Raw genomic sequence first — 16,425 nt, forward strand, 5'->3', positions numbered from 1 at the left:
CAATGTTGCATCTACGGCTGCACACAAACTTCGCCCCCGCTCGGTCCCGTGCGTGTTTCTTGGCTATCGGTCTCAACACCGTGGCTACCGCTGCTTTGATCCATCCTCCGGAAAATAATAATCTCTCGACATGTTGTTTTCGACGAAGGTGTATTTCCGTTTCAGCTTGCAGCGACCACTTCGGGCGTGTCTACTGCCACGCCCACGCCCCGGCGGCTGGACTTCCTCTTCACCGACATACGGCAGCCCGCTCCGCCCGTGCCACCCCGCACTCCCGCTCACTCGGCTGATTCTCCACCCACGGCAGCGGGATCGCCTATCGCTGCCTCGCGGCAGCCCCGGCAGCCTGCCCCGGCCTCTTCGTGCGCCACGGCGGAGACACGGTGCTCCGCACTGTCTCGCCTCGCTCGCGAGCCGCTGCCCGGCCCGAGCCTTCTGCACCCAAGACGACACGCTGCGGCCGTGTTCCTCGTCTGTCCGGCGCTCGAATCTTTCTGCTTGTGGACTCCGTGGCCCCGCCCGTGCCCACGACATTCGGAGCAAGCAATGCAAGATCCTCTCTGGCGTCAAGCAATGGCTGACGAACACAAGGCTCTTCTGGACAACAAAACTTGGTCTCTCGTTCCGCGTCCACCTCAGGCAAATGTGGTCTCCGGGAAGTGGATTTTTCGTCATAAGTTTCACTCTGATGGCACCTTGGCTCGCTATAAGGCTCGTTGGGTTCTGCGTGGGTTCTCCCAACGCCCCGGTTTGGACTACGATGAGACTTTCAGTCCGGTTGTTAAACCAGCCACGATCCGTCCGGTCCCTGCAATTGCCGTTTCCAGCTCATGGCCGATTCGCCAGCTTGATGTGAAGAACGCTTTTCTCAATGGTTACCTGGATGAGGTTGTCTACTGTCAGCAGCCACCTGGCTTTGTTGATCCTGCTCATCCCGATCATGTTTGCCGTCTGCACAAGTCCCTTTACGGTTTGAAGCAAGCTCCTCGTGCCTGGTACCAACGATTTGCTGCTTATCTCTCCACCATTGGATTTGTTGCTTCTGTGACGGATACATCACTGTTTGTTCTTCGGTCTGCTGCTGACACAGCCTATCTCCTGCTGTATGTTGATGACATCATAGTCAACTGCTTCATCATCCGCGTTTCTGCGGCATCTTCTCGGCGAGATTACACGGTGAGTTTGCTATGACTGATCTCGGCGACCTACACTTCTTCCTGGGAATTGCTGTTCGTCGCTCTTCTCTTGGGTTGTTTCGTCTCGGCGCCGATGCGCCGTTGATCTCCTTCAACGGGCTGGCATGTCTGACTGTCATCCCTGTACCACACCGATCGATACTCAGGCCAAGCTCTCTGACATTGAAGGTGAACTCGTCACTGATGCTACGGATTACCGGAGTCTTGCAGGTGCTCTTCAGTACCTTACTCTGACGCGTCCGGACCTTTCATACGCAGTACAGCGAGATATGTCTTCATATGCATGCTCCCGAGACAGCCACATCTTGCTCTTGTGAAGCGTGTTCTACGCTACGTTCGTGGAACTTTGGATCTTGGCCTTCATCTGTCCGCGTCCTCTTCTACAGCTCTTACCGCCTACTCCGATGCTTGGCTGGGCTGGGTGTCCTGACACACGCCGCTCCACATCGGGATACTGCGTATACTATGGTGATAGCCTGATCTCTTGGTCATCCAAGAGGCAGACCACCGTTTCTCGCTCTAGTGCAGAAGCTGAGTATCGAGCCGTGGCACATGTGGTTGCTCGAGTCTTTGTTGGCTCCGCCGGCTCTTGCAGGAGCTTCATCGACCTCTCGGTTCTGCGATTGTTGTTTTCACGTGACAACGTCTCCGCTATCTACATGTCCTCTAATCCGGTGCAACACCGCCGCACCAAACACATTGAGATTGACATTCACTTCGTTCGCGAGAAGGTGTCCCTTGGGGAAATTCGTGTTCTACATGTTCCCTCTGCGCTTCGGTTGCTTGATGTGATGACAAAGGGGTTGCCGACTCAGTTGTTTCTTGACTTTCGGTCCGAGTCTGCGTTCGAGAACCTCCCGCTGTGACTGCGGGGGGGTGTTAGCGTATGTATTAGCGTGTATAGTAGTTCTATTTGCTTTTGTACCCTTATTGTATTGTACTCTAACTCTTGGCCTTTGGCCCATTATATAAACACCTGGAACCCCACGTATTACCGTGAGAGGCTTCCCCCAAACCCTAGCAACCTTTCTACAAATAGCTAGTAGTGAGAAGGATGACAGTTTCTACAAGCAAAAACGGATCCACATGCTGGTGAATTTATATATGGCATACACAACTCGTGCTACAATGAGCTGATCTCTGCCCGCCTAACATAATGAACAAAGGTCTGTCGTCTGATTCCAGCCAGGTTACCATAGGCATAGAGCAACAAAAACAGCCTGCCTAACACAAATTATGAGCACTAATCAACAGGGGTCTGTCCCCTTCCAGCCAAGTTATCATACAACGATAAAACACTGGTAACCAAGAAACAGGGACTACTCGCAACCAAAATTTGGTACGACCTCATGAGCCTGCTACTCCTGTACGTATGAACCTGACTGCCAACATACCGTCAATGTTCCACGGATTTCTCACATCCTGATGTTAGCACACGTTGCAGCTCCTTCTGCAGTGACCGGGCAACGCCGCGGTTCCCACCATGTACGCGGGGTTCTTCGTGCACTCGCCCAGCACGGCCCATCTCCCGCAGCTGTCATTGCTGTCGGTGCAATTGCCGCCTGGTGCGTGATAGACCTTGTCGAACGAGGCCACACGGATCCATTTCGTGGCGGACCATTTCTCCCCCTTGATGACTTCGCATCCGCTGTGGAGGCTCGACGGGTCCGTTGTGGCGTTTGGGAGAAGGTTGAAGAACAGGAGGGCGTCCCCTTTCCGTGGTTTCACTAAGACACGATGGTTACGGTGTGTATCAGCCAAGAAATGTTTTGGGTGTCTTGTAATAACTCAAGAATCGCGATTGCCGAAAAGGATATGAGCACAAAAATTGTACCTGCAATGCCATTCTTTGCACATTCTGACAAGGTTGCATCTTTACCGTGTGATCCCTTCTTTGTATGTTCCTATTTGAGAAATGCATGTGGATATTTAATAACAAATCCCAAAACAAGCTACGAAAAGGTGCAGGAGAAAATCACGGTGGTAGTGGCCTAGTGGCTACCTGTGGCTGACTCATTAGAAAAATCAGCAATCTGAAGCATTTTCTACCATCTTACTGAGCAGTATGACCGTGAAGAAAGTAAAAATACCTTGGCTAAGGGAAAAACTGTTTCCCCTCCTTCTGCAACATCTGTTAGGTACAAAAGTACAGTAGCTACGCGATGTCCACCACGCATAGTGTTAACACTGTCTGTGAAGTAATCATAGTTCGGTTCGTACTTCTCTCCACGCTTACACCTTAGAATTTGCATATCTTCGCCGTTCTCTGCTTATCGTAGAACACTTATAAGCAAAACTTGAAACAGTAAAATTCTTAGATCCTTAAAGTTCCACTTCCTACCCTACACATGGAATTGGAAGATACATAGTAAGAAAGGGCACAAAAAAGCCTATTATTTCCCTTTTATCTAGCTGAGGATTTTATGACATACTGTTCAAAGAAGAAAAGGGAAAGTTTCAGCTTCCAAATTAGGATATATGAATCAGGTTTCTTAAATGGATGCAATGCATTTGATGTGATTCCACAACTGGTACAAATATTCCAAGTAGCAATATGTAGCCGTACTACAATTAGGAAAAAAATGGACATAATACTGAAGATAGCGTGTTCTAGGAGTTTGAGAACAGAATTTGGCCAGCTAGTCGAACATGTCACTGTAGGACAACTGTCACAGTGTTGTTTTTAGCTGTTCACCACTTCACCTACATATTAAGTCGTTGGATTAGTTTGCCAGTCGGTATGAGTGTCTATGAAGTTCCTTTGTATTTCATACTCTTTTGCTAACTCGATGTAAAGGAAAAAAAGTTTTGCCACTTTCTTTTCTGTTTCATTAAGACTTTTGCACAGTTAGGTTAGTGTGCACTGGACTAGATTCCAATTTGGTAACGAAAGTAGCTTCCCGTGCCAAATTTAAATACAACTCGGAGGTTCTAAGTGCGAGAATAAGAATCCCTGAATGGAATGCATGAACAGAAAGGTGCAGTGCTATTGCTTCACAAACCTTTTGGAAGAAATGTCCATGCAGCAATTTTATCCTCTATACCAGCAACAATTGGATCCTACAAACATGGACATGATTGTTCATCAGATAAAAACAATGCGAGCGAGCGAAACTCTTGAACTGTATGTACTACTATATACTACTGGATCCCTGTTATGATTAGTCAGTAAGTAATGAAGATATTGATGCCTTGAGCCATAAGAACATCAGAGTACATGGATGCTGTGTTAGAAAAAGTAGTACAATTGAACAGAACTGCCCCTCATGGCATATTAGTACCTAATTGGGTGGTACATGAAAACTGTACATATATTGAACTGAAAGTTCAACACTGTCACTCAGATGGAACATGGAAAAGAGAGCCTATGAGCTCAAAAGCAAACGCCCTAACCTTGCCCTTGCTGATGATGTAGCTGGAGCTGGTGCGGACCTCACTAAGCGTGCTCTTGCCCGACTTAATATCGCCGGGCTTCTTGAGCTCCCCACTCGCCTGGATAAGGAGGAGAAACACAGAATCAAGTCAGTCAGCAAGAGCTCTGAAACTGATACAGGAATGGGAGCAGCAGAGGCAGCGAGGCACTGACGAGAGAGACTAGGTGATTGGCCTCGTCGTCGCTGAGGAAGTGCGGGTAGAGGAACACCCTGCGGAGAGGAGCAAGCAGGCGGCATGATAAATCGTCCAATTCCGGTCCGCTCAAATCGAGATCGAGGCAGAAATGAAACAGGGCGACGACGGGGCAGTGGGAAAGGGTACGGAGAAATTTGGCTTACCTGGGATGCCAGGAGATCTGGCGGGAGTGGTGCGGGTAGACCACGGGGGCCGGGTACACGGAGCTGCCCCTGACTCCGCCGCCGCCGCCGGCAGCGTCGCGGCGGCCGAGGAGGAGGAAGAGGACGGAGAGGAGGAACGGCACGGGGATGGGTGAGGGTGCCCCCGCCCGAGGCCGCGCCATGGCAAGCGAGAATGCAACCAGGGTCTAGCTCGCTCCCGCAGGGGAGCAGGCCGCGGCGCGCGGCGAGGAGCGGTGACGGCGGTGGCGAGCTACCTGGAAATGGTCGCCAGTAGCCTCGATTCGGGACAGAGACAGAGAGTGGGGACGAGTGTGCGGGTCCGGGGAGGAGGAGAGATCTGAGCCGCTCAGGTGGCAGGACACGTCGATCGGACGGCCAGCACGGAGGGAGAGGCGTGCGCGCACGCTCGGCAGCAGGCACGGGCAAAGCGGAATCATGCGAGGCACGCACCGAGAAAACGTGCGCCATGGCAGGCAGACAGGGATCGATCTCAGCTGTCAAAAAATAATGGATCAGTGCATCTAGCGGCGCAACCTATTCGATCTGCGGTAAGACCCAACTTGCTAAGAACATATGAAAATCTTGGCTATATGCCTATATCCATGGATGGCATACATAGTTAAGGCATAATTTGCTTCAAGCAAAGTGATACAATGAGCTAGAAATTAATAGAAACATACTACGAGACCTTAGCGCCTTTATCTTGCCCTCGCCTAGTCATCCTTGCCGGAGTGGTAGCGGCGGCGGTACATGGTCTTGTCGAAGATCTTGGCGTTGAACATGTCGTACGACATCACCGGAGAATCCAAGACGATGCCTCTCTCGGGACCGACCAAGTCCCGCCATCTTCTACTTTGGTGGTGCGTTGACAAGGAGAGTTCGGTGGAGCTTTTGTTCTTTCGAGGTGACCGGAGTGGTTCGAGACGTGGCTTTGATGTTCGGCTTTGGATAGGCTTTTTTGTGTCGTAGTTGTAGTTGGGTGGTGGCTGTCTTCGGACTAGCCGGTGTGGAGTGGAGTGGAGTTCGTACTACGCTTGTTGTTTGCAACGAGTTGTAGCCATCTTGTATTCTAAATTCTGCCTTCTATAAAGATATGGTACGCCTTCGGCGTACTCTCGAAAAAAAAAAAACATGTCGTGGTCGTGTTACTTGAAGACGACGAAATGCCATACTTCAATGGCGTGCGCGCTGGCGAATCGCCTCTAGTCATTGTGGAGGTACATCTGGCCTACGCGATCGAAAACACCTCCACTGACCATAGGCCCGTCGAGCCGCCGGCCATGGATGCCAAAATGCTTGTGGTGGTGGTGGGAAATGGAAGAAGATAAGGGTGTGGAAAAAAATAGCCGTGGGTGGCCTATTAAAAAGGCAAAGCCATTGAATACCTACACGGAGGCCAAAATGCCGGCATTGATGAAGGCAGGTGGCTAGCTCACGCGCCGGGCAATGCTGCAAGAGCAGGAGCGCAGGTGCCAGGCGGCACGTGTAGCTTTGGAGTCAGCCTACATCCATTAATGGCTAGAGAAAGAAAGCCGTTGGGTCGCTACCATGCGGGCCCTTGGCCCACACAGGAGGACACGGGAGGATGCGTGCGCTGTCCGCGCAGACCCACCTATTCCAAAATTTTGGTTAACGTTGGAGCTTGCATGACCGATCCGTCTGTCCGCGCGAACCGGTTCGGACATGGCGGGACTATTTGGATCACGCCGATAAAGATGCCCTCAAAACATAGATACAAGTACTCAAGTAGGACATTCATCATCTGACAATCCTGGGTACATGAAACTTTTGAATGATGCCAAATTTAAAATCCCCTAGCGGCCAAGTGGAAAAGAAAAATCTCGCGTTTTACCCATGCGGTGCCATGCATGTCACGTGGCAAAATTGTTTGATAAAATTTATGTACCTCCAAAGTTTTAATAAATAAGGGCTTATATTTTTCTAAAAGGCTTTCTATTTTCCTGCTATTTCTCTACCTGTTTTTTGAGTTCACCCCCCCCCCCCCCCCCCCCCCCCAAATGGAGTGGATGGCTGAGTTTAAGTCTTTAAAAGATTGACATAGGACCATGTCTTCGCCGATGCGAGGGTTCTCATTATTTGTTTAGGTTCTTTTGAAGTGTCTTTCTCAAAAATAATGAGGCAGGGCTACATCTCGAAATTAAAATAAGGTTTCCACTCAATCCCTGCTTTAGTGGTGCGTCTAGCATCGGCGAAGGGGGCACGGACTTTTGTGTCCCGTGGATCTTCTCGAATCTAGTCAGTTTTCGTGTTCGTTGGTGTGGTTTCAGCTCTGGTTATTTTGATCTATGATCTCATCTTTAGCGATGGTTTCTACTCTGGTGTGCTAGTCTTTTATTGGATACCAAGATTTCCGACCTCTTACTTTCGTAGTTATGAATTGTGAAATATTCTCCGTTTGTCTACTAAAACGAATTCTACTACGATAAGTTTTGCCCAGCTCCAGTGATGGAGGGGTGAGTTCGGCCCGCTAGTGTTTGTTGCTAGGTGGTATAAAGATCAAATTGTATTTTTATTACTTTTTTTTGTTCTTTGTACTATTATAAATGATTATCAATAGATCGATGGATTTGTAGAAAAAAATTATTATAAGTCTTGCGTGCGCCACAAGATTAGGTGCAATGCATGCCGGCCTTTGTACTCCTCTAGCGTAACTTATTTCGGAAACGGAGGGACTATGTTTTTTTTGAACAGCTCTTCGTACAATTTGAAACCATCAGCCTCGAGACAGCTTGGCGTGCTATCATACAACACAACCTCTTCTGGATTTGTTGCTTCAGGAAAGACTATAGTACTGATTAAGATGGCAATTGCACCTCTGGCCTACCAGAGTTGAAATTTTAGATTTAACACTTTGGTATCTTATTAAAAGACGTAATACTTTTTATTGGGAGGCGATGTTTCTGTCGATAGTGAGGCGTCTGAGGTGACTTCGTTAATCTCAAGACCTATCGATTTAGTTTCTTGGATTTGGTCTTTCAAAGGTGCTCACGGAGGTAGGGTGTGCGTTTATAAAGATGAATGTGTGTATGTATGCGTGAGTTGAGCGTGAGAGCGTCTGTACCTTGTTTCGCCAAAAAAAAGTACTATGTTTCATAAAAAGACAATTGATTTACAGGGACTCCTGTAACCAATTTTTTTCAGGGAGGTATTGCAGCTGCCTGGAACATCTAGAAGCAGAGAAACCCTGAAGTCTTTGACAATGTGAACCCTAATTCAGGGGCTTCGTCCTTTAGCTTAAAAACAGATATTTTCCTTCTTTGGTACACAATGAAAGAGATCGCTGCTCCTCTCACTGGCTTGATGATCTGTGCTAGGTCCCTTCATTGTCAGCTAAGAGCAGCAGACACGTAAGGGTAACAGACATGACATGCTCAACAAATCGAGATTATGAACACTAATTAAGCAAGGACAAAATGATATGAATAAGTATTCATAAAAAATGACCATGCCCATCATACTAATTCCATGTTTGTTTCAAAAATGGAAATCAAAATGACCCTCATATACATTTTGTTGCATGTCTTGTTTCAGTACAATTTCGTTCCAGACAAACTTGAACCTCCCCATCTACAACTACAGTGGTTTACAGGAGACAACATGCAAAAATGTGCATAAGCTTACCTGTTCTACCCGAACAAACAAACAAAAAATCTTCGCAGAAATTCCTGAAGTATGTAACCTACTCACTTTCCCTTTGAAAACTATATGTGATTACATTTACTGTACAACATAACAATCTCCTTTCTCTTTGTCGCACATTAATTTGGTCCGCACCTTACTCCATGAGTCTCATCATATGAACCGATTTATTTTGTGATTTTGGTCCCAGCACCTGCAGTGGCTCATACTAATTAGTAATTTGCCTGTATATGCATATAGTCGAGTTTTGCATTCCATTGCTTTATCTGAATTCTATTAGTTACATTTTATTCTGTGCAGATTAACTAAGTTAAAGAACGTACCTTTATTAACCTTGTTCGTTCTTGTTGGTAAGAGCTCTTCAGCACCAATTCTGATGTTAGTATTAGGCGTGCGCCTCTTCGATTTGTTGTCTAGTTTATCTACCACCACGTTAAATGATCCACAGACAGGGCGATGATCAGAAAATTTAGACTCCCCGCGGAAGTAGGATAACTGCGCAATACCATCTCCATGCCACAGTATTCTATCACACCTGAACAAGTTGAACCACTTAGTGTACACGAATCAATAACTTCTTAATAGTTTGTTGCGTAGTTAGGTCTATAGACACTAGAGAGTACACTATATGCTTTGTTGAATTGTAAAAAGAAAATTATACATCAACCAAATGATAGACTCGACATTTTAAACGTGTTCTTGATGATTTATGTGATGGTGCAAATAGTTTATTGTTTTCTTCTTCTACCACTTTAACCAGTATGCTTGCGCTTTTGGTTTCATCTCAAGAGAGAACAAACCATGTCTAAACTTCTTCCGGTACGCAAAGATGGGAAATGCAAGATTATTGAAGTCATACATGAGTATATATACCGACTTTGTGGAGAACGACCCCTTACTACTCCATGACCAAATCCACCTATCTTCCTCGTCCGGGTTAATTAGGATGGAATTGATTTCCTCCCAAATGTCTAAAACTTGTAAAAAATTATTTATAGATATTGGCTTCTTTATGTCAACCAGCCCGTTTCCACTGAGAAGGGCTTGAGCGACCGTTCGACGTGTCTTGGTGCTGAGGTTGATGATCTGACAAATGTCCTGGGTGATCTCCTCAATTGTTTTCCCACTATTCCATTTGTCAATCCAAAAGAAGCATCGCGGACCGTTGCCCACGACCACCTAGGTGGCAGCGTTGAAGATTTGCCTCACATTTTCGTCAACAAGACAAGCTAGTGAGCACCAAGGTTTTTTCTTCTTCAGCACGCAGTTTCCAGGCCTGGCAGACACTAAAAGCAGTGTTCATTATGTCCAGGTTTAAGATGCCGAGTCCTCCGAAGGGTTTTGGATGGCAAACAGCCTGCCAATTTACTAAACGTTTGCCGCCTGCAACAGCGTCTGTTCCTTTCCATAAGAAAGCACGCCTGATTTTGTCAATTTCTTTAGACACCCATGGTGGCGGATCTAGGGATAACAAATGGAAGATGGCAATCGCACTTAGAACTGATTGAACGAGGATTAGTCATCCACCTTGCGTCAGCATATGTGTCTCCCATAATGCAAGCCTGCTTCTAATTTTTTCAATCAGAGTCAAGAAATCTACTTTTCTTGTCTTCTTGATATGGAGAGGGAGGCCTAAATAAATGATCGGAAGCTTCGCCATCTGGAAGTTGAGGGTGTTGCTGATGTCTTGAAGAGTGTCTTCAAGACCAAGATTATTTGTGACTCCACTAATGCAATTTGGAAGGCCTGGGGTCCTCTTCAGTGCAGCTAGCTGTCTGGCTTTTATTCATGGTAGGATCTGGACCACTGACAGATTGAGTAAGTGTGGCCTACCTCACAACGAGAAATGTGTGCTCTGCAACGCGGTGGAATAAACTATTCATCATCTCTTTATGGGCTGTGCGGTCACTAACATTATATGGAGCACCATTCTGAACTGGGCAAACTTTCATCAGGTCGTTCCTAGCACGGACCAGCAACTATGAGAATGGTGGCAACACGGAAGGGCCATCATTGGCAGCGCTAGTACTGGTGGGTTTAACTCCCTAGTGATTTTTACATCCTGGTCGATTTGGCGGGAAAGGAATGCCAGGGTTTTTGAAAAGCTGCACAAGTCGATCAACGAGGTTACAGATCAAATTAAGGCTGGAGCAAAACTTTGGTGTCTAGCTAGTGCAGGTCGCCTTTCCCTTCCTGGTTGTTAATTTCATCCTCTCTGTCTGTGGTTTGTTTTTGGCGGTCGGTTACTTCTGCTGTAAGACTGAGCTTTTCTTAGGTCGTGTACTTTTTTCTGTAAGACTTACACCCACAGTAGTGGGTTTTCCCTCTTCTAATTAATATACATGCATGGCTCTTGCATGGTTAAAAAAAAATGAATGTGTACATATTTTGTGGTCCTAATTAAATTTTAGTACTATTTGAAGCTGTGAGACCAGCTAAAGTCTGAATTACTTGTAACATAAACCAAACTAAATTGAGTAAGATTAATACCAGGCTGGGGTTCTCCTCTTTTTCTTCGAGGTTACAGTTTCTCCAGAATAGGAATCCGAGTTAAAGGTGTACTTGTACGTGGGAGCAAAATATATCTTCTCTTCGCTCCAACCCTTGAACACCCTTCCAGAATTGCGCTCAGTGTTAAGCTGAAAACAAAATGCATAACAGAAGTGTACCATGATATAACCAGGAAGTAGAAGAATACAAAGAAAGTTCTGACTTCTGCGCAACTAATTAGCAAAAATCAGCGCCATTTTTAGGTGCTTACTTGATCTTTTTGAAAAAGGGCATCCCAGTTATTTTCTGTCAGAAGTTTCTTGGTATCTTCATAGCTCAAGGAAATACGGTAGTTCAGATCCCCCAACCATAACACGCGGCTAAATAAACAGCACAGGAATCATAAAATAGCACGACAAATAAAAGCTTACAGAGAACTGTGGCATGCGTTTCTTACTCATGGTCAATAATTTTCTCAGGGGTTCGTTGCCCAGCTCTTCTGCAAATCCTTGGAAACTGCGTGACCTTCAGGATCTCTAACACATCCGAATTGCGACGCAGCTCATCGCCTTCTTTTTCACCTGAAGCCAAATGGCTACAGATGAAACAAAAGCTTGTCTGGTGCAGTGTCATGCTCACTGATATACATCCCTGAGTCCAAAAAATAAGTGCATGGCGTAAAGGATAAGGGATTGCTGCAAAGGGTGCTTCAGAGTTGTTTTCTTTTTCTGCTTTTTTTTTGTCAATCTAGGTTGGAGTATGTCAAGTAAAATGCTTCTGTAGTTGTAGACAAATGTTGAATGCCGATGAAGAACTTGATATGAGGAAAAGAACATGAGCATAGTCTATACTCTATATCAGTACTACATAATTGTATTTTATTGTCTTTGTGACTAACATTTTATCTTGCACCTGTAGTTCCATAAAACTTTCAGGGCATGCTTCAATTTGCATAGCAGGAAGGAAATTCTCGAATAATTGATTCAGTTCTAACCTTGTTTCCAAGATAGCCCATTACTCCACGGCCGATACATGATGTTCTCACATGACCAATATGTGGCACTAGCTCCTTTTTTGCCCATACTGTCACAAAAATACCAACCATTCGTTTGCAAGAAACGAGGTTATATTTTAGCTGATCCCTAGAGGAAGAAGTAGAAGTCACTCCATCAACCACATAACCATGAGTTTTATTCGATCTTTCATCTGTTTCCTCTTCTTCCGAAGAGTCAGTCTCATTAGTGGATCCTTGTGGGCATCCAAAGCAAGCATCTTTATAGGATTTCCTGGTCATTTCTACAGAGCAGTTGCAGAGTTTGAGCAGTTTTCTGTGAGTAGGCATGTAAGGCTTCCTGATAGATTTTAAGGAGGACTGGAAGATTGCAGAACTAGAGCGGTTAGAGAAAGAAGAAGCATCAAGGTTTGACGAAGACTGAGACGAGGTTGAATCAAGGGATAGAGATGGCTTGTGCTGGAAGATATCAGCATCCCCGTTAGCTGGTCGGTTTAGCGTGCGGTGTATAAGAGCCAGCCATCTTGCAGCTGGTTCATTGTCTTCCATCACAAGCACATTGCCGGCATTGAGAGGGACAATTTCCTGAAAACTGTGTGATGGTTAAAAAAGAGATGTAACAATATCGACTCTAGGAGAAAACGAGATTTACGATTATATGCCAGAATGTTAACAAGACCATAAGACCCATAAGCCGTAAGAAACAAAAGAGAAAGAGAACTATTATTTCTTATTATACATGGAATGTAACTAAATGAATAGGGGGAGCAACATACTGTACATTATTATAATAGTGTTTAGTGTTGCGAGTACTAATATTGACAGCTGTACATTTCAGAACTGCGAGAAATAGATGGATTACCTACCCTAAAACATAAATATCCGAGTGGTCATCAGCAGGAATGAAGTCGTCCAGGTTCAACTCAGAGGTAGCGGTAGGTGTGTTTCCACCGACGTTCCATGTAGAAATAAATATCCTGTATAATGAATGAACTAAATGAAATTCAAGACACTAATCTGATTTCCACCTAGAGGACGGAGTATAACTGAACATGAAAGTTTAGATATTTGACCTGAAAGTTTCAGTTTTTATAGCACTTGGAGAACGGGCAAGGAAATGGCTGAGACGTATGCTCCTAACTTCTGCTAACAAATAGTTCAAAGGAACACAATAATGAGCCAATCAAATCAGCATCATCGAACTAGTGGTGCGGTGCAGCAAAGTGTCCGATAGAGAATCACCTGAAAGCGTTCTGAAGGGGGAAGAAGATGGTGGCTTGGAAGAGCTTGGTGCAGACTTAACTGCAGATGACAAGAGAACATAAAACAGTATGTCAACACAAAATCTTAATAACAATTGTACTGAAGTTTAACATAAATACTCAAATCTCTAAACCCAAGTCATCCAATGTGGAATTGTTTTACACATGAAGTCTAGCATATTCAAGCGAGTCATGTGAACTGCCTGCTTCTTCATAGCACTCATTCTATAGATTCAACACAGGCTTAATTTACTTTTAAAAATCCCATTTGAGATGAAATTTGATAGCATTATGCTCATTGGTTTGTTAGATGATACCAACTTCCTACAAGATACTGACTCAATTATTCAGTTCTCAAAAGAAATAGGATGAACTACCTGTGGAGGGGCTTGGATGGTCTGTCTTCTTTGCGGCTTTCTTATCTTTCGTCCCGAAAATCTTCGGTCGACAGCCCTAGAGTACAATTGTGCAGAGAAATATACTTTGGTCAATGCTTCATTCAGCTTGCAGATGCATTCAGGATGTATCATGGAAAGTAAGGAAGGGGAACAAAAAAAAATACGATTATATGAATAGGGAGAAAGAATGAGACTTGTACCTTCATCTTCTCATCATCATCTGGGAATGCCATTCCTTTTTGAAGTCCAAGAAAAACAATGGAAGCTTTTTTCTTCAACTTCAAGCTTTTTTATTCCGAGGAATTCCAACTTCAAGTCTAACCACATAATTTAGTAGGAGTAGAATTAATTAAAGACTGCTACCAGATCATCATTAAGAATAATTACAAGGAGATAATTCAGGCAAGTAATAAACACGGAAAAGAAGCATGTCCATGGACTTCTCACAGAAATAGAACAGGGTAAACATTTGTAGAATCCTTTTTTTACAGAATCCTAAAAAAACATCGCAGATCCAAAATAATCTTACAATTCCAATTCCTTAGCTTCAGACTACAGGAACAAACATATCGCCCAAATATATGTAAAAATGGCATGAAAACGAATCCAGAAAGCATATATGCTCCTTCCAAAACCAGCCACTCTCAGACTCTGACACAAAGAATCTTGAGAATCCACTGCACATTACAGCTAGCAACAAAAAGAGAGGTGGACAGGAGAGGAAACAAACAGCACGGAGAGTCTAGGGAAGCAAGAAAGAACCCACCACCAAATCCGGCGACCGCAGCGCCGCCCAACCAAGAGCCCTGGACGCAGGCTCTGCTTCCCAAGGAGCAGGGTCCTAAATTAAACCCCGGGCAAGAACTAACCCGGCAACAACTCCACCGGGAAGGCCGTGACGGGGCCAGCAAGAGGAGGAGGAGGAGGGAGGAGAGCGGCGGCGCGGAGAAGACGACCCTTCAAACCCGGGGCAGGGTCTGCGGGAGGAGGGAGCGCACGAGGCCATTACCTAGGCCGGCCCCCACCTTGCTCCCCGGGGATTAAACTAGTCTTGCGCCCGGCCAACTGTGCAGTGAGCTCCGAGAAATGGATTTTCTTTTCTCGCCAGCGGCGCTTTCGCTGCGGGATCCGGGGAGAAAATGTTTTTGGGCGGCACGACGCGGCATGAGCACGGCTGGCGGGTGGTGGTGGTGGGGGACCATGAGGATGAGGACGACGACGACGAGGAGAGGTTGAGCGGCGCACGTGCGGGTCGTCTCGTCGGATTGGATTCTGGCGCGGTCGCGGCGGAGGAGGTGGTGGTGGTGGTGGCGGTTTGGTTTCTTGGTTGGTTTGTTGGCACTTGGCAGTTGTCAGTGGCACCTCTCCCCTTCCAAAGGTCAACGATGGACACAAGGACAGGCCGAAGAGGTTTTTGTAGTGCTGCGGCTGCTCTGTGTCTGAACTTTCTCCATGGCTTTTGGTTGAATATTCTGAGTAGTAGTTGTTGTTCAGAAGTACACCAATCTTAACTAGAGTGTGTACTTTGATGCCATAGCATAACATAATGGGAAAAAAACATAAAGGAAGAAAACATGCTGACATCTCATTAGCACTGGTATTTTGGTTTTTTGTTCTTTAGAGTAGGAGTAGCCCAAAGGTGACATGAATCTAGACCGGTGAATTCTGAAGTACGGTCGAGAAAGATCCATGACTCTGTCTAGGTTCCGGAGTTGAGTGTGTCGACGGTTGCGAGGTGAAATTTTTGTTTCTAGACTAGAACAAACCGTATTTACCTAGCGTGTTCGACCGGTGCGCGATGTTTGACCCGCGATATGAAATCGACGAGCTCTGTGTGACTTATGCGGTATCTTATAGAAACCATCTTCAACCAATCGCACATCGATGTGTCTTCATCGTTCTGCCAAGTCCATTCGCTTGCAACCAATTTTAGTTGACATTGAAGAGGCGGCATCAGTTGACAACGACAAGAATAATTACTATACAAGAATAGTAGTAGATGTATAGAATCAATTTATGTCAACCCAACACACGAGGCTAAGCACGCATCCACGTCGTCTAGAATTTGAATTAGATGCCAAGTTGGACAAATCGCCCTCACACCCCAATAGCAATCTTTAGCTACCTTTGCAAGGCACTTATCACTAATATCTACTTTAATTTATGATTTAAAACAGTTTATAAAAAGGCTATATTTGATTCACAGCAACAAGTGGAGGAAATCATAGAAGCATGTAAAATTAGTTGGTGGTACTATGCATGCACTTTGATTTAAAGGAATGGAATCCTAGACTTAAATTGAAAAAGCGTGGATTTATACAATCCACTTTTACTTTCTATGCGTGAATAATCAAATAAAGCTATTTAGTGGCACGGTAACTTAAAATTTTGTTTTTCCTCTTTAATTTGGTTAGAACGTGCTCATTAGGATTCATGTTTTATTTTTCCTATTTCTGTAAATCAATCGCGTAAAACCTCTTCGATTCACATGATTATAAAAATGTAGGAACATGACACAAACGCATGTGTAAAACAAAGTACCAAAAAAAACATAGGAATCCTAACGAACAGAATCCAATCAAACTCAAATCACATGTAGTACTAGTTAGGATG

At 45.2% G+C, this 16,425-nt stretch overlaps 1 protein-coding gene across 1 annotated transcript; it reads right to left on the reverse strand.

The window, feature by feature from the left end:
- Nucleotides 1-2,275: 2,275 nt before the first annotated feature.
- Nucleotides 2,276-15,078, reverse strand: LOC124647988. The gene is made up of 20 exons (XM_047187826.1): nt 14,579-15,078; nt 14,013-14,129; nt 13,792-13,867; nt 13,395-13,454; nt 13,226-13,295; nt 13,019-13,129; nt 12,135-12,744; nt 11,598-11,791; nt 11,412-11,520; nt 11,141-11,289; nt 8,974-9,185; nt 8,633-8,637; nt 5,245-5,484; nt 4,970-5,175; nt 4,783-4,840; nt 4,590-4,688; nt 4,199-4,256; nt 3,287-3,462; nt 3,031-3,100; nt 2,276-2,923 (listed from the first exon to the last, which is right to left on the reverse strand). Exons 2-20 carry the CDS (start codon nt 14,043-14,045, stop codon nt 2,625-2,627), a joined length of 2,835 nt encoding a protein of 944 aa, XP_047043782.1. The 5' UTR covers nt 14,046-14,129; nt 14,579-15,078; the 3' UTR covers nt 2,276-2,624.
- Nucleotides 15,079-16,425: the final 1,347 nt, after the last annotated feature.

Source organism: Lolium rigidum, chromosome 4 (genome assembly GCF_022539505.1).
Source record: "Lolium rigidum isolate FL_2022 chromosome 4, APGP_CSIRO_Lrig_0.1, whole genome shotgun sequence".
NCBI lineage: Eukaryota > Viridiplantae > Streptophyta > Magnoliopsida > Poales > Poaceae > Lolium > Lolium rigidum.

What these genes read in the sequence shown, in the direction of transcription:
- LOC124647988 (XM_047187826.1), bottom strand. Translation starts at nt 14,045, where the DNA reads ATGGCATTCCCAGATGATGATGAGAAGATGAAG. An exon ending in TGGGCTATCTTGGAAACAAG is followed by an intron (nt 11,792 to 12,134) that starts GTTAGAACTGAA and finishes TTTTGGACTCAG; the next exon opens with GGATGTATATCAGTGAGCAT. An exon ending in ATGGACATTTCTTCCAAAAG is followed by an intron (nt 3,463 to 4,198) that starts GTTTGTGAAGCA and finishes TACGATAAGCAG; the next exon opens with AGAACGGCGAAGATATGCAA.